An 18,669-nucleotide genomic window follows, 5' to 3' on the forward strand; every position below is an offset into this window, starting at 1 on the left:
CTTACCTGAGGCATATGGAAGTTCCCAGGCTAGGAGTCAAATCAGAGCTGCAGCAGCCAGCTTACACACAGCCACAGCAAAGCCAGATCTGAGCCTCATCTGCTATCTACACCTAGCTCATGGCAATCCCAGATCCTTCACCCAATGAGTGAGTCCAGGGATCAAACCTAAATCCTCAGGGATACTAGTCAGGTTTGTAACCTACTGAGCTACAATGGGAACTCCCTGTTTCAGCTTTTCTAGGAAAAAATTCTTTGCAGGTATGTTTATACTTCAGTGACTTAGAATGTTTTGGTCTTTTCTGTTTTTTAGGGCGAGCTAGACATTGCCAGCCTTTGTTCACATATTGAAAGGCTATTGGTTATTAATTTATTGCTTAAGACGTCCTAAATGTATTGTGAAAAAAGAAATACATCTTTCTTTGTCTTGGTCAACAAGAATCTTTGGAAAAAATGTCACTAAATAGAGATCTTTCTTGTATTCATAACAATTACTTATTAATTGAGATTTCCTATCAGAATCCTGTGTCTTATTCTGTTTTATATTACTGTGTCTTATAATCTATACTTTTGCTTTTGCCTCAATATTACTGTAAAATTCATGTTGTTCAGGGAATTATTGATTTAAAAAAATACCTCTAGCAATTTTGACAAGACAAAAAGTCTTATTTTATATAAATAAAAAAAGTCATTGTGAAAAAATTTTCTTCCATGTTCCAAATTCTAACCCTAGGTGAAAAAGAAATTGAGCTTTGTAGTACTTTTTAAATTTAAAAAGGAATGTACTACTATTAAAGAATATTTAGAAAACTCAGGAGAAAATAAGAAACAAGACAATTTCACTAGCCCTGTTACTGGCACACTCAAGTGGTAATCTTACTGTATTCTCTTTTAAGGTTTTCATAGTTATAGTCCATATTAAATACCATGTGCCTTTTCTACTTAATATTATTTCATTAGAATGGTTTCCCTAGGGTTCATAAATCTTCATAAATCTTCATAAATCCTTTTAATATTTATATAACATGTTATTTAATTTACTTAACTGTGTACCTGTCAGTTACTGTCAAATTGTAATGATACTGCAGGAATATCTTTCTGCATAATAATTTCTATAGCTGAAACTATTTTCTTAGGGTAAATTTTTTTAAATATTTGAGAACTTTAAAAGAATGATATTTACTTTTTATAGAGGATGTGTTCCTGCTGGAAACTGATAATCCAAGGACAACACTAGTGTATGGCATTTTTACAACATCAAGGTAATTATTAAACAATTACATTGTATGAGGTTAAACAATAAACTTTATTGAGTAATAGGTAATTATTTTAAAAACATTCTTTTCAACTCCTTAATTTTACATAGCGCTTAGAATATAATCCTCTCATTTTATAACTTTTGCTTGATTACCAAAATATATTTAAACTAACACATTCAAAATAGTTTTATACAGAGTATTTATAATGAGCATATGCTGTTTTACTCAAATAAAGGAAAATATAAACCTTAGTGCAGGAATAATGTATCCAAGCTATATTGTTTTAAAGAAATAATTTTAAAACTCATGATCCAAAGAAAACTGTTGGCATTTCTATTAAAATAATTTTTATTTCAGGAGCAATCTAAAGTGATGACTAGAAACTCAACACACTGAATCAGTTTTCAAGTTCCATATGACAGTATTTCATATATTTGAAAATAGCTTTAGTGTTTTCTAATTTATCAGGAATGCTCAATCCCAATTATCATATATTTCAAGATAGTTCAGCATATTCTCATCCTTTCCCGTGTACTCATTTTACACTAGGAATGTTACTTCGAATTCAACACAGTTCTTGAGCTGTGACATGATCAGTTCAGAATGTAATGAGTCCCTTTCATTACATAATCAACTACAAAATGAAAATCTAAAGGTTTTAGCATTATTTTCTCATGGGGGAAATGTTATGGGCTATTTAAAGTAAAAGAATATCACAGGGATATTAATTATAAATCATATTTACTTTGCCACATGAGATGTCTAAAAAGATGACCTCCAGGGTGAATTTAAGTCCTGTTCTAACAAAGAAAATAGTGTTGATTTCGCTCATAAAAAATTGAACAAATAAAAAAAACCAAATTCTTAAGAAAAAGTATGCTTCAAAAATATTTTGTTAATAAATCAGGAGTTTGGCATTAACATATACACACTACTTTATGCAAGATAGATAATAAACACAGACCTACTGTATAGCACAGGGAACTCTACTCGATATTCTGTAATAACCTGTGTGGGAAAAGAATCTGAACAAGAATGGATATATGTATATGTGTAATTGAATCACTTTGCTGTACACCTGAAACTAACACAACGTTGTAAAGCAACTATACTTAAAAATTAAAAATAAATAAATAAAAAGTGAAGTACACAACACTAAAAAAAAAAGAAAAAAATTTTCCCTAGATTCTGTTTTGCCCACACCAATAGTTTTAACATGGAAAAAATTAAAATTGTCATTCCTGACTATTAATGCTAATAATTAATAATATATCTTGTTCTTTTCAGTGGACATCTAAGCTTTCAATTAAGTATCTAATTTAAGAGAAAATATGCAAGTCAGAAAAATGTTGCTTTCAGTCAGTCTACCTAGTGATGGCGGAAATAGTTTTCATTAAGGATCCAAACAAATTTTATGAGATTTTACTGACTAAAGATAACTTAATGAATCTTTTTTGGACCCTGTTGTTTTCTTCTGTGACTAACAGGGAAGGTTTATAACAATTTATCCCATTACTATTTAGAACAACATTTTAACATACTGTATCTTAAGACAAGAGATACAGTATTTTTGTTTGTTTGTTTTGTTTTGTTTTTTTAAAGGGCTGCACCTGTGGCATATGGAAGTTCCTAGGCCAGGAGTCAAATCGGAGCTACAGCTGCTGGCCTACATCACAGCCACAGTAACACCGTATCCGAGCCACATCCGTGACCTATACCATGGCTCACAGCAACACCGGATCCTTAACCCACTGAGGCCAGGATCAAACCTGAGTCCTCATGGATACTAGTCGGGTTCATAACCTGCTGAGCCACAACAGGAACTCCAGTGTTCTTTTATTAATGATGTTATTTCTGGGTTAAATTATGATAGGTGGTATGATACTGATTTAAAATTCAAATTCACATTTTTTAATAAATCACCAATTCATTTTTTGTTACTATGATAAACTAGTTAGAAATTTCTTTGATGTGTCCTACCTTTTGGAAACATTGAAAACTTTTCTATAACTTATGGTCTAATACCTCCATGGATGAACTAAATGTTTCAATGCATTTTATATCAATGGCTTATTTAAAAACAGTAGGTTTCTAGCTTTACAATATGCACTGTAATATTCAAATTCTCCATGATGAATTACAATAAATTTTTATCACAAATTTTGCAATCTATTTTGAAAATTGTATTTAAATTTAAAAAATAAGAAAATTAGTATCTGTGTTTTCTTTTTTTAGCTCAGTTTTTAAAGGATCAGCAGTGTGTGTGTATCATTTATCTGATATACAGACTGTGTTTAATGGGCCTTTTGCCCACAAAGAAGGGCCAAATCATCAGCTGATTTCCTACCAGGGTAGAATTCCATATCCTCGCCCTGGAACTGTAAGTATCCAGCAAACTTTCTTATTTATTTTACTCTTTTAAAAAATATATAATTCAATAAAAAATGTAGATCATGTTGATGTTTATTAAACACAGCCATAGACCTACTGGTATATTCATAACTTTTCAGTTTATGAGTTCCTAGATTTGGGATTTATAAATATGTTTTATGTTGGAGTTCCCATCGTGGCGCAGCAGAAACAAATCTGACTAGGAACCATGAGGTTGCGGGTTCGATCCCTGGCCTTGCTCAGTGGGTTAAGGATCCCATGTTGCCGTGAGCTGCAGTGTAGGTTGCAGACATGGTTCAGATCTGGCGTTGCTATGGCTGTGGCGTTGGCCAGTGGCTACAGCTCCAATTAGACCCCTAGCCTGGGAACCTCCGCATGCCGTGGGTGTAGCCCTAAAAAGGACAAAAGAGAGAAAAAAAGAAAAAAATATATATATATGTTATATATGTTATAGCATTCTGTACATTTTTTAAAGTAACTGTTGATAATAAATCTCATTTATATTTCAAGACAACTAGATATGTTAGACAGGGAAGTGATATTTTCCTAACGTTACTAGCATAAAAATATAGCTTGGAAAACTTAACATTTTAGAGGCAGTCTAAGAATTTGAATACTAGTTCCTTTTCACAGTCCTTCCTTATATTAAGGAACCTTACCTATTTCAATGGAGGAATAACCATGTGACAATTAATTAGAAATAAATCATATGAAGATATTTCAATTTTAGGGGTATATGTAGTTTAAAATTATATGTTTCACATTTTTCAGAAAAATAACATGGTATATGTGAGCAATTAATGACAGTGAAAGTGATGTTATAATTCACATAAAATATTTATTGTTTTGAGGCATACAGATATAACCATGTCTTACAATATTATACTATTCAGGCACACACTGAAAATTACCTTTTCTAGCCAAAGTTAACCGATAGTGCACTGACAGGTTGAGTTTATCTAGTACTACAATGATCATGGTCCTACAATTTGTTTTTCATTTGGCCCGTAATAATGCTGCATTGCATTCTGTAATATTGATTAGCTTCTGTCTCTGTAAAATGTCATAGAGCACACTGAGAGCATGTTGCACAATTGACCATGAAGAGAATATAATTTTCTTATATCCTTGAGTTAATAAAATAAGGTTATATTTATAAAATGGGATGATGTAAGTAAAAGGAATGATTTTATAGAAACTAAATCAAAGGATAGTTATTAAAATATTTCCTAAGCAAAATGTTTGTTTTTCCTTTTTATTTGAATATGCAGTTCTCTTTGTCAACATGCTTTGACATTCATCCCACATAATTTTTACTGACTCTTGATTCACCTGATTTTTGGTTATTGTTAGAGTTTCTTTGCATTGTATTATTTACTCCTTGTTTTCTCATTGTCTTAAAAAGTACTGCCGTTAAATTTTTTTAAACAGGAAAAACAGTATTAAATCCTTTAAAAAACATGTTTGTTCAAAATTGAAAGGGCTCAGATGTGGTTCCCTGGCTAGGAAGCACAAAGATTGATCATTGATATGTGTTTTATTAGGACACTTAACTTTTAATTAACTTTGAAAAGATTATCAGAATTGCTGCTTGTCCATGAAGGACGTTTTAAAATGCTGTAGGTAATCATGACTGGCAACAAAGTCTTACCATAGAATTCACGATCTCCTTCTAAATGATCTCTCTTTGATGCTTATAGCTCAACAGAAAATGGAATAAACATTTAATTATTTGCTATCACAAAAGGAAAACAGATATATCCACCTTAGGGCACCTCAGTCTGGGGTGTGTTTGGTAAGAAGTAGGGATTTAGATAAGAAAAGGGAAAGCTGAGCAACTTGCAAATTCCATCATAATTTGAGGCTCTCATTATTTCATTGAGTGTGCAGTTAACTTATTTTCAGATGATGCACTGATAACATATCCAAAGATGTCATATTTTTTAGTAGAATTACTTGTATTTGAATTTGACTGAGTAGTTGCTTCATCTTAAATCAGAAAATTGAGAGGTGGTGGTGATTGCTTATGCTTTCATCAGTTATTCTTTTGAACAAAATACATATAGGATTAGTGCAGGAGAAATTGATTTGTAAACTGAATAAAATTCTCTTATTCCCCAAATAAAACCTTTAGAGAAACTCCACAGATACAGAAAAAGAAGAGAACTATGCTTATTGAATTAGGGTTCAAGTCCTCAGAGCCTCATCAATGTGCTAGAGTCAGCTTGTACCTGGCTGGCAAGAATAGATTGTGTTTTTACCTCATATCAATTAAAGACATCACAATAGCAACTTAATATCATCAATGGTGGGAATACTCATGCCATGAAAACTGGAAGATGTTGCAGGTGGGGCCGGGGGATGTCCTAAAGAAAAGGGCCAACCCTGGGCCCACCATGCCTCTTAAGTCTCTTCGCCCAAATAGCAGCTCAGAAGGACTCTGAGAATCACAGTGAGAAAAACAATCATGTCACATAGTAATTATCCTTCATAAATGTGGGACTAGATAAATCCTTTTTAGTAAAACAGAATAAACCAATGCTAAATTAGAAAAATCTGCTAACAGTCCCACTTTTCTCTATTTCCAAACTCCTAAGAATAAGCATTTTTTTCCTGTTCCAAAGCAATGTGGAATAAGCCAGGGCTTAGTGACACACATCTGGAGCAGACTCTGTGAAAAAAGGGAGTAGTCAATAATGAGCCATATTTCTATAATGTGGTTTCTTACATCTGGTGCTGAGACCAGAGCAACTTCTTTAAATTAAAAAAAAAAAAAAGTCAGATGAGTGATTCTTAGGGAATAAAAAAGGCTGGGTGGAGGAATAACCTCTGGAACTCATCCTGGAAAAACATAACCTCCTTCAAGATTTGGTCTCTCCACCCTTCGCTGAGCAAAATACCATGAAGTCAGCTCTCTGACTCAGAATGGCCAGTGTCTGTCTCTTTCCTGGGCTTCAAGGGTTTAATATCCCATTCATGTAGCCGGAAGATCTAAAAGCAAGTGATTTAAAGCATTCCTTTTTCTCTAGGGTTAAAAATGTTGCCTCTGAAGTCCTCCCAATTTAGGATCAACTGTGATCACCCTACTTTATTTCCCTACACAGTAGTCCAGTTGCTGCGCCAATTTCATAAACATATGACTGGATTCTTAAAGAAATGACACTGGCAGAAACCCTGCACTCTCATTCTAATGTTCCCTGTAGGTGCTTCTTATAAAGCATGGTTGATAGCTATTTTAGCAGACTGCCCCGGCTAGCAAGCCCAAGTCAGTAGGAAGAAACCTGCCAATCGTGTCACAGTGTTTTTCCATAGTAATACAATTTTTTGGAAGAAACAAGACGTCTTTGGTATGTTGCAAAGGGCAGCCAAAGACTGCAGATTTTCTCTGTGGCTGAGCTAACATATTACATTATTCTGTTGCAACATTTATAAAGCTTCTGTAGAAGATTGTTTTCTTATACTATCCTGTTAAAGCAGAACCTCACAGAAGAGTTCAGTTTTAACGTCTGTTTGTTTATAAGTGGACCAGAACCATCTGCTTCAGCCGTCATGCTTTGAACAGGTCTGGGATCAGGTGCAGCAAAAGAACACAGAAATTCATGATCCATATAGTTAGTACTGGCAAGAAAAAGAGAAATTTTTGCTGGCACTTTTGTTGATTGTATGTATTTTTTTAAATTGTTCTTACATTAGAAGCATTTCTATTCCTCACATTTAAAAGTGTTCAGGTAGCAGAGTTCCCACCGTGGTGCATTGTCTTTGCAGCATCTGGACAGTTTCAATCCCCCGGTCAATACAGTGTGTTAAAGGATCTGGCTCAGATCTGATCCCTGGCCCAGGAACTCCACATGCCATGAGGTGGCCAAAAAAGAAAAAAAAATAAAAAATAAAATCATTCTGTTATCACAGTTTATAATAAAATTGAACACATGAGGCGTTGTAGACATGAAAGTTAATTACACATTGTTTCACATAATTCAAGACATGTGCATAAAGCAGACAATAAATATTATTGGAGTCTAGACAAGAAAGAGATTTTTGTGGAACAGCATTGTTTGGAAAGTCATATATAACATATGAGATTGAGCTGGCCTGGAAGGGTAATTGATGTGGATAATTTGGATAAATAAGGAGGGACATTTCAGGCAAAGGTTACTGTGTACATTACAAGGCAAAGATAGAAATGAATAAGTGAGTCCTAGCTCTGCGTGGGCTTGAAGGACTAGAACAAAGGGTCCTTTCAGGCAGTGGAGGATAAACACAAGGAAGATGAGGACCACTGGTGCATAAGCACGAGTCTTCAACTATGTAATTCTTTGGGGTATTTAAATAAATGGGCTAGAGTACCAAGGGTTTAAACATAAGATCAGTTTCTCTCGGAGCCCAAGTTTCAAAGACCAATACTAGAAACTAGGCCAGATTCCGGAATATCATTTATTTATACCCTCTCATTTATCCTTATACCACTTGTCTTTCAAGGATTAGGTCAAGCTCCTTTTGAACATGCCAGTCACTCCTAGGTCACTACTTCTGTGTTTATTTATTTGTATTTATTTTTTTAGGGCTACACCTGTGGCATAGAGAAGTTCCCAGGCTAGGGGTTGAATAGGAGCTACAGCTGCTGGCCTATGCCACAGCCACAGCAACGTGGGATCCAAGCCACATCTGCAACCTATACCACAGCTCACAGCAACGCTGGATCTTTAACCCACTGAGCTAGGCCAGGGATCAAACCTGCATCCTCATGGATACTAGTCAGGTTCCTTTCCAGTGAGCCGCTATGGGAACTCATGTGTTTATTTTTGCTATGTGTCTTTAGCCTCAACTCCTCTCTCTTTCCTTCACTTTGTACTCTATGATTCAGGATAGCCCCAAGAATTATACTTCACTAAGTACTACAAACTTTTTTTTTGTCACTAAACCTCTTCATGAACTCTGACAGCTTTAAGTTCTGTACTATTCTAAATTCATTTTTAAAAGATTGGCTCTTAAACATGTATAGCAATAGATCATGAACCAAACTCTGTTACTTATTTTATATTTCTTTTAAATTTTAGAATTATGTTCTTAATTCTTAGGTTGCTTTGACTATTTCCATCTTACTTGCTAGAACACTTATGTCTAAGAACTGGTAACTTCTTACTCTTATGTCCACTACTGGGAACATCAAAATGCACTTTGAATTAAAGTTGTCCAAAGAATGCACATATGAATTAATATGTGAATATATGAATACTGAAAACTAGTATAAATGGATGAGTATATTAGGAGCAGATGCTCAAGAAGACCTGAGAATAGAACAGAAACTGGAAAGGCAACAATTGCTGATACTTCCTTAACATGACATTCTTTTGTTCCTAGCATTTCGCTAAGCACGCTAGTAATCAAAACACTTAAAATGTCTTTACTCAAAAAAAGGAGCGCTTATCGCTAGTTGATAAACAGAAAGCTAGACCTGGAGAAAAATAAACACTTAAAGGAAAAGTTTAACCAAAATTACTTAATGACTATTTGTAGAAGCGAATTATCCTTCTGAAGAATGAGACAACAGCCTAGCTAATAGAAAAAGGCTTCATTTTATGGCAGCATGTGGGTGTTATATTATCTTGAGGTTTCAACACACATGCTTTCATGTATCACAAGTTAAGGGGTATCTTAATCGCCTCTTATTTATACCTGGCAGTGTTGCACTGAGCAAACTCACAGGTCCATATAGTCTACAAAGGGTAGTCAATTTTTGTTCTTGTCACCATCACTGTCACTCATTCTGTATCTTATCTGCAAGTTTTATGCAATGAAATAATGGAAAAATTAATTACTGTCAAAAAGAATTCTGCAGTTGTGACAATAAATTACACTGGGAGACACTTGTTTCTAAGCAAGAAGTACTTTGTCAATATTAAACGGAAGTCCCAAATGGAGAACATTTGAGAGACTATAAAATAACTAATTAGAGTTGACTTGTTTGGGTTACCTATTTAATAACTGCGGTTTTGAGAGTTCCTACTGTGGCACAGTGGGTTAAGAATCTGACTGCAGCAGCTTGGGTAGTTGCAGAGGTTCAGGTTTGATCCCTGGCCCTGCACAGTGGGTTAAGAGATCAGGCATGCAACAACTGCAGTGTAGGTTGTGGCTGCAGCTTGGATTCAATCTCTAGCCCAAGAACTTCCATCTGCCACTGGTGCAGCCATAAAATTTTTTTTAAAAATTAAAAAAAACTGCAGTTTTGAGGAATAAACGTATTTTATATAAATTTCAATTACTAGTAAGTAAAATCCAGTAACTAGACACTTGTAATTTAATAAGCTTATCACACATAAATATAATTGCTAACTGGAAATGATAGGAATTGCCTAGTAATATATGCTAACTTTGGATCTTTCTGGAACTTAAAAATGAAAGTGCTTGCAAATATTTAAGGAGACATCTCAGCTTAGTCAACCATAATTAGTGGTGTTTTATGAAGGGCTGTATTTGTTCTTTCCATGTTTTCATTCAGTGAGCAATGTATTTCCCTTTTTCCACTTTGTGTGAGGAATGAAAGTAGAAAACACCCATAATGCTACACTTTTCAGAAGTATGGAATGCATCCATCAGTTTAGAATTCCCTCAAATGGAATTCTTCATCCTTATTTGGTCTCTTATTCTAGGCAATTCATAAACACATATATTTAAATACAATACTTTTTCCTAAAAGAAAAGTATATGATCCCCAGATGAAAGTCTAGTTAATGAGATAACAAACTAGAAGCTTAGTTTCATTACTTGTCTCATTATCTCTCTTTAATGAAGTCATTTAATTGCTCCTTAATTTCTTTCTGCAAAAAGAGAACTGTGTTTACTAGTACTGTAAAAAGTTCTAGTAATGTTAACTGGTCAAAGTTAGTATAAAAGTTGCATTCAAGATGATACAGTTTAAATGAGTGAGAGCACATTAGTAATTTACTGAGGTTTATTTGCAAATGTGGGACTGCCTGGCAGTACTGGCCCAAAGGCACTAACATTGTATGATAGCTGTTGCATGGATTTACCCAAAGGTTGCTGTGTTTTGTCTGTCTCTAAAGTTTTTATTTTTTCCATTGAGTTAACGTTAAAAATTTTTGCAGATTTAATGTAAAATTCAACATTTCTATCTTCAGTTGAAATATCATCACACTAGGCTTATATTCCTGCATAGGAGCAATCAACTAGAAATAAGTATACATTGCCACTTTTAATAAGGTATAATTTTCTATTTTTTCTGTTTTTTTTTTTTTTTTTTTTTTTTTGTCTTTTTGCTATTTCTTTGGGCCGCTCCCGCGGCATTTGGAGGTTCCCAGGCTAGGGGTCGAATCAGAGCTGTAGCTACTGGCCTACGCCAGAGCCACAGCAACGTGGGATCCGAGCCGCCTCTGCAACCTACACCACAGCTCACGGCAAGGCCGGATCATTAACCCACTGAGCAAGGGCAGGGACCAAACCCGCAACCTCATGGTTCCTAGTTGGATTCGTTAACCACTGCGCCACGACGGGAACTCCTAATTTTCTATTTTTTCCGTCCCCATCACATCTTACTGTTTACCACAGATGCCATACCCATTTCAATTGATCAGAAAGCTTATTTGTTGCTTTCCTTTCACTTTGTACCTCTCTAAAAAGGATAAATGAAAACTTGAACAGTAGTGCTATTGTTTATATACGTGTTTATATGTGTTTTATATATATTTATATATATATAAAGCCAAATATGTGTGTTTCTAAAAGCAGAGATGTTGAGTATTTATTAATAAGATTAGAAAAGTGTTTATATGTGTTAAAAAATGATATGTTGCTCATTAACACTCAGATCCTATTAGTGAGTGAGTTTAAGTTCCAAGCTTTGGCATCTCCCAGCCTACCCTTGCATTTGGCCTCAGTTGCCCTGTAAATAGAATCTTTTCAGAAGCCCTGTCCTGCCCCCTTTCTAGAAGCACTGAAACACTGAAAACAGTTATTTTTAGATCTCATTATTATTATAGTTCTCATTATCATTATTATTTAGATCTCAGGCTTTCTCTCTGCCCCTTTTAACTTGATGCTCTGAACCTTCTCTCATCACTAGAATTGAGGCCCCTGTCTCATATAGCCCCTGAACCAAAACTGGATGCCAGATTTAAGAGAGTAATTTACTCCTTCAACTACTGGTGGTCAAATATTTACTCTCTGTCAGCTTTACTGTAGGTTTGAGTGTGAAGCAGTGCACAAAAGATACCCAGTTAATATTTATGCAAATATTACATTCTAGAGGGAGAGACAGACAATAAAGATGCAAGCAACAAATATATTGTACACAGGTAAATAGGGCTGTGAAGAAAAATAAAGCAGACTAAGGAGATAGAGATTGAAGATAGCCTAGGGGAGTTATTTTTATATGTGTCATCACCTTAAAGGAAGTAATTTTTAAACTGAGAACTGAGTGAGGTAACAGAGAAGCCATGGTGTTGTCTAGAGAAGAGTAATCCAGACAAGGAACAGCAGGTGCCAAGTTCTTGGAGGGAGAGCAGGCTTGAGGCTCAAGAAAAGCCATACCTATGGAAGTGTTAGATACAATGCAGGCCAGACATTCAGGGGCTTATAGTCAGGCTAAGCTGTTGGGATGTTATTCTAAGAGTAATGAAAGTCACTGGAGTGCTTTCCAGAGGAAAATTACCAGGTCTCGCTTACCACATCCAATCCAAGTTCTAACTTCAGAGAACCTTTGGGAGGGGAGAATCAAATGGAATAAAACTCTCACTCATTAGAGTTCCGATTGAATTTGATAATGATAATCTAATGACAATCTAATTATTTTAGCTAGTAGCAGAATTAGATTATATCCACAAGACTTTTTTTTTTTTCCTAACAACACTGGACCTGGCATAGAATAAGAAATAGAAAAATGATGAATGAGAAGAGTGAAAAGTTACATCATATACAAAATGGCATCAATTCCTTTCTGAAAACAAGTAAGGCAGAATAAGTGAACTTAGCTTATTTAAATGATCAAATTATATACCTTGTATATTCATTTTCTACAGATAGTACTATTTATATTCATACTGTTTTCTCAATGGGTACACTTATAACAACTTAAACTTCTAAGTATTTTTTTAAATAGAGGCCTTTTGATGATTATTATAATGATAAAGTGACTGTTTTATTAACTCTCTTTAAAAAATATTTTTAGTGCCCAGGAGGAGCATTTACACCCAACATGCGAACCACTAAGGAGTTCCCGGATGACGTTGTCACTTTTATTCGGAACCATCCTCTCATGTACAATTCCATCTACCCAATCCACAGAAGGCCTTTGATTGTTCGGATAGGCACTGATTATAAGTACACAAAAATAGCTGTGGATCGAGTGAATGCTGCTGATGGTAGATACCATGTCCTGTTTCTTGGAACCAGTAAGTATTTGAGCTCAAACTATGCTTAATGTGTAGTAGGAGAGCACAGTGTAGGTATGGGCATGATACTGGAATCAGAAAAACTCTAATATTTACTTCTGATGCAAAGGTCTTTAATGTCTCTACGCCTCAGTTTCTACATCTGTAAAATGAAGTTAAAATAAATTACTTTATAGGGTTATTGTGAGGAACAAATAAGTTAATATTTGTAAAGCACCTAGAACAGTTTCTGGCACATATGATAGTAAAATAAAATAATAAAAAGATAAATGAATGGGAAACTTTAAGCATATGTGTTTTCACAACTATAACAAATTCTGTTACCTCTTCAAAAATACATGGAGTTATGTATACTTGCCTGCCATCTCCAGGACTTTTCTTTATCAATTATGTTGTTATAATACATTCCATTCTTCATTGAATCTTTGGCTTAGACACCTTATGTCATCATATGAAACTAGACCTTTACCCTGACGTACTGCCGCCTCTGCTGTACTGTTGATTTTGCCATGGTCTTCAGTGAATCACTAAGTGTGTAGAATCACTCTTACCTGTTGTTCCACCCACAAGCCCTATAATTTTCCTGTGTCTCTAGCAGTTCCTTCTCAGTTTCCTTCATTAGCCTGGCCTCTAATGAGCATGGGTATTCCCTGAGGTTCTGTCTATGGCACTTATTTTTACATATTCTTTGCCCATCTCATTCATTCATTGGTTCTAATTAGTCTCTGCAAACAAATTCCAAATGTGTATCTCTAGTCCTTGCCATTTTCTGAGCTTAATAATTTGCATTTATAACTTATTGTTAGATAACACAAATTGTATGACCCATTGACATTTCATACATCATGCTTCAAACTCAGTTTATTCGCTTCAAAGATTCTTTAACCAATGCTTAAACCAGTCTCCTATATTTATTCATTACCACACATTCCTCCCAAGGTTGTTTCTCCTCTATATGTAATTTCCCTCTAGACATATCCCTATACCTGGCAAACTCAATAAATATTTGTCAAGATGAAATGAAAATCATAACTAGATCCATTGCTACTCATACAATGAAATGAATTCCTAACTGATTGCAGAAGCTAATCTTCATTTGCATAAAAGCTGTGTTTTCCAAATATGTTACTTCCATATAAATAAAATACAAAGAGCTGCTTTTAGCCTTAATTCAGATCATCCAATGTGGAGTTTACATTTGAAAAAAAAATTATTTTGTCCTGAAGTGGTCATTTAGATTTGCACCCTTCCCTAATGTCTCACATTACTCAGGAAAAAAATGACTGCTTTCTTATTTTCCTTTTGAAGCCTGCCTTAAAGGTGTGGACTCTTATTTCCAGTTTTATGACGATAAAATTGACATGCATTAATTTTAAAGTATACGATATCATCGTTTAACTTATATATATTGTGCAATGATTACTGACATAAGTTTAGTTAACAGTCATCATCTTATATAGATATAATAAACAGAGAGGAAAAACAATTTATTTTTCATTCTGATGAGAAATCTTAGAACCTATTCTCTTGACAACTTTCTTATATATCATAAAGCAGTGTAACTGTAGTACATCTCGTAAGGTATACTACATCTCCAGTACTTAATTATTTTATAACTGGACGTTCATAACTTTTGATTGCCTTCCTTTGATTCTCCCTCTCCCTACTTCCTGTCTCCGGTAATGAATGTAGTTTTTCATTTTTTTTAATATATTCCACATACAAGTGAAATCATGTGATATTTGTTTTTCTTTGTATACCTTATTTCACTTAGCATAATGCCATCAAGGTCCATCCATGTTGTCATAAAAGGCAAGATTTCATTCTTTTTTATGACAGAGTAGTATTCCATTGTATTTTTAAACCACAATTTCTTTTCCCATTCATCTGTCAGTGGACACTTAGGTTGTTTCCACATGTTGGCTATTGTGAATAGTGCTTCAGTGAACGTGGAGGGGCAGATAGCTATTCCAGTTAGTGTTTTTGTTTCTTGAAAAGGAATCTAGTGTCATAGCTCATTTCTTCATGGAAGTGTACATAAAATATGTAGATTCCATGGATGGAATTTTCAAGTCTTTATAAACTGTTCAGCAGTGTTTATTTATATGGAAGACAGTAAGAAACATGCTTTTGAACAAATCCTTTGGCTTTTATCACCATTTAAGTATCTGGCACCTTTACATAGACTTTTTATGTTGGTTTTAAACACTAGTGTCATTTTCAAAAACAGCATTTAGGCATATGTTTTTAATTGTAGTGGGAAGCTTCACTAATGATTGCTTACAAAGCCACATAAGTCTCTTGAAGACAGCATTCTAATAGGAAAGTGCATTGCTATGACAGTGCCTCTGCCAACAACATCTTTCTGAATACATGGTAATTCATTTAACCATTGAAACTTACCCACATGGTTATATCAGACCACAGTGTAATTTTTTAAAATGATTTCAATTTACCTGAAACTCTAACAAATAATATATTGTTACAAAATGTTTTCTGCTCAGTTATTCTTGGATGTCTGGGAAATTTCATCAAAAGAGAGTTCTCTGTGCTTGTTTGCTGCTAAAATTGAATAAAATAGCCTTTTCTATAATAGAACTTGGGAGAATCACAGGTCACTGTGCCTAGAATTTCTTAGCTTTGTGTATCTAAATGTCTTATTTGTTGTAAATATATAGGGATGCTTTAAGTAGTGCCACTGTGAGGTGAGCTTCCTTGTGGTTTCCCTTTGCTCTGGAACTTCATGGAAAATTCAAGGGAATTCTATGAAGATATTAGTTGTCAAAAAAGTTGCCATAGGAAAAACTTATGCTACAGTTCATTGGAATGTAAATAGTATAGCATATTGTATCCACTTTGCATATTAAGAATGACTCCTGGTTTATAGAATCTCCATTATAGTGTGTGAGTTCAGTGCCTGGTAACTGTTTCCATTAGTCCATTACAGTGCACTACTCTGGCTGAGTTTGAGAGGCTGGTAATCTGGCCTTCTACCCTTCTGTGACTCCCTTATTAGTTTTTGAAGGCTGCCAGCTGTCAAGATAAGTAAACAAATACTTACATACACATGTAGATACACAAGGAAGGAAGGGAAAGAAAGAGAAAAAAAAAAGGAAGGAAGGAAGGAGGGGAGGGAGAAAGAAAGAAAGTAAGAAGAAGCTTTGTTCTCTGATCTTTTATTTCTTAGTTTGCATTTTCAATTTCTCATCTAGGGATCAGCAAACTACAACATGGACTAAATCTAGCCCACTTACTCCAAGTATGGTATATCAACTAAGAATGCTTTTATATTTTGAATGATTAAAAAAAAAGAAAAATATTACATGGGCAGTGAAAATTGTAAGATTTTTAGATTTCAGTGTCCACAAATAAAGTTTTATCATAACACAGCCATATTCATTCATTTACATTTTGTCTTTGACTGCATTTGTGCAACAACAACAGAGAAGAATAGATGCCACAGAGATTCCTTAGCCCACAGAGCCTGAAATATTTATTGTTCGGTCTTTTACAGAAAAAGTTTACTGAATAATCATATAATTTTAGAAAAATTGAGACTTCCTAAAGAAGCTATTTTCTAATATGTAACTATAGTACAGGAATTTATAATGTTGCTTCATATAAATACATCATCTTTAATCTCAAGTGAAAAATGTCTTACTGGAGTTCCCACTGTGTTGCAATGGATTGGTAGCATCTACAGAGTATTGGAACGCAAGTTCTGATCCCTGACCCTTCATAGTGGGTTAAGGATATGGCAGGTTGCAACTGTGGCTCAGATCTGATACCTGACCTGGGAACTCCATATGACACAGGACAGACAAGAAAGAGAAAGGAAAAAAGAACGAACAAAAAATGTCTTGCTATTCTAGACTGGAAATCAAGTTTACTTAATTATTTTCCCTGTATTCCTGTTACCTCTCCTCCTCAAAAGGAGCACAAGTTGAAAAAAAAATTATTTCAAAATCAGTTATTTTTAAAATTTGGTAATATTTGTTCATATTTTGTAATATTTGGGGGTTTTTTTGTTTTTTTTTTTTTAATTTTAAGTTTTAGTCTGAGGGTGGTGGGTTATTTATGTTCCTTACTCTGTTTCTTTTTTTCATCTTTAGGAAAAGCTATAAAGCAGCAGGCAAGGGGTTCTCATAGGAATTAACATTTCTATTTTAACTTTGCCACCTACTGCTAACATTCAAACTATTTGTTGAAAGCTGACTGTAATGCATAGTGAGATTTTTGCCTGTTTTCCTTTTGCCTTTGGTGTTATGAAAATATTTAAGTGTTTGGGTCAAGTTCAGATATATTTTGTCAAATTTACATTTTTTAGTATTCTGATTCAATATGAATCAGAATGACATAGTTTCCGATGATAGAGTGAGAGTAGTCTTGTGAATGGGTGTTAGAGGTTTAGGATGATTTAATGCCATTATGATTTTTTTAAATGTAAGGTTGATACATGTGGGGCTGTGCCAGAATTCTTATATAATATGTGTTCTTTCATGCTTCTTATTAGCTTCTGTTTAACTGGATGAGTACGAAGTTGGAATGTTGGCTCCAGTAAGTCCTTTGAAAGTGTGGAATTTTGAAGTGTGTGCCACATATGTGACTAAAGCCTTAATATGTTTGCCTTGCAGCATTACAGGATAACTGCCTTCATAGTAACTAACCAATTCTGGCAGTCGTATCTCTTGGAATGGCATATTTAATGAACTGCAGACCCAGGCATTTTGATTTTTAAAGTACTCTTAAAAATACTCAGTATAAAATTTGATAGCTGGAGCAGTCCATTTGACTTCAGAAAAGACTACCATCAGTTATAGGCTGTGCGTAAGTGTTACCCTAAGGACAATGTTTAGACGTCTTCTTTGCTTAAGAGTAAGGGCAAATCCCTTTGTAAGTCACTGTTTTTTAATAACATTGTGGTTCACTACTTTCCAAAGCAGAATCTGGAAACTTCTTAGAGTTTACCCAGGATTCTACAGGGATTTTCACAGTAGGAAATACTAATAGAACAGAGTGGAATCATGACTGAATTGACAGGAGAAAGATGCTAAATCATTGTGTGATGACTCCCTGATCATGTAGAAGAGTAGCAAAAGCGGTATGTGAAGAGAAAAAATTCAAGAGCGTCCATGCCATGATTGGCACTCCAGAGACAAAGGCCCTCATTTAAATTTTACTGTAAAAAGACAATTTATTAAAAATAAATATCTGGATAATTGCTGAAAATTTTTCAAAAAATTATTTTACTTTAAGCTATTCTTCAGAGGTAGATTAAAAATATAAAAAGATAACATAAAACTCTCATGTAATTATTTTATAAATTTTAGTGTCACTAGTTTGCCTGAATTACCCATTTATTTATTTGGCATGCTACTTATTATGCAAATAAGTATGCTCCTTCAGGTTTCTGAAATACTTTATTACTCTTATAATGATGCTAATTAAAGATGTTTACAGTGCTTATCTTTTGCCAGATATGTTATTGGATCTCATCCAATCCTTATAACAACCCTATGAGGAATTGTGAGAATGTAGACTCCATAGGGAGCGATGATATTTTTCTGATTTGTTCATTGGTATATCCTCAATACTTAGAATAGTACACTACTC

The 18,669-nt window shown here is 34.4% G+C and overlaps 1 protein-coding gene across 3 annotated transcripts in view; it reads left to right on the forward strand.

Moving 5' to 3' along the window:
- The window catches only part of SEMA3C (semaphorin 3C), a 318,035-nt gene that overhangs the window by 257,764 nt on the left and 41,602 nt on the right, over positions 1 to 18,669 (forward strand). For all 3 annotated transcript variants that reach the window (XM_021063487.1, XM_013979789.2, XM_021063488.1), the window contains 3 exons: positions 1,192 to 1,261; positions 3,494 to 3,638; positions 12,834 to 13,056. In XM_021063487.1, the coding sequence (XP_020919146.1) occupies positions 1,192 to 1,261; positions 3,494 to 3,638; positions 12,834 to 13,056 (438 nt within the window). The remainder of the gene's footprint in view (positions 1 to 1,191; positions 1,262 to 3,493; positions 3,639 to 12,833; positions 13,057 to 18,669) is intronic.

This window comes from Sus scrofa, chromosome 9 (assembly GCF_000003025.6).
Source record: "Sus scrofa isolate TJ Tabasco breed Duroc chromosome 9, Sscrofa11.1, whole genome shotgun sequence".
Classification (NCBI taxonomy): Eukaryota; Metazoa; Chordata; class Mammalia; order Artiodactyla; family Suidae; genus Sus; species Sus scrofa.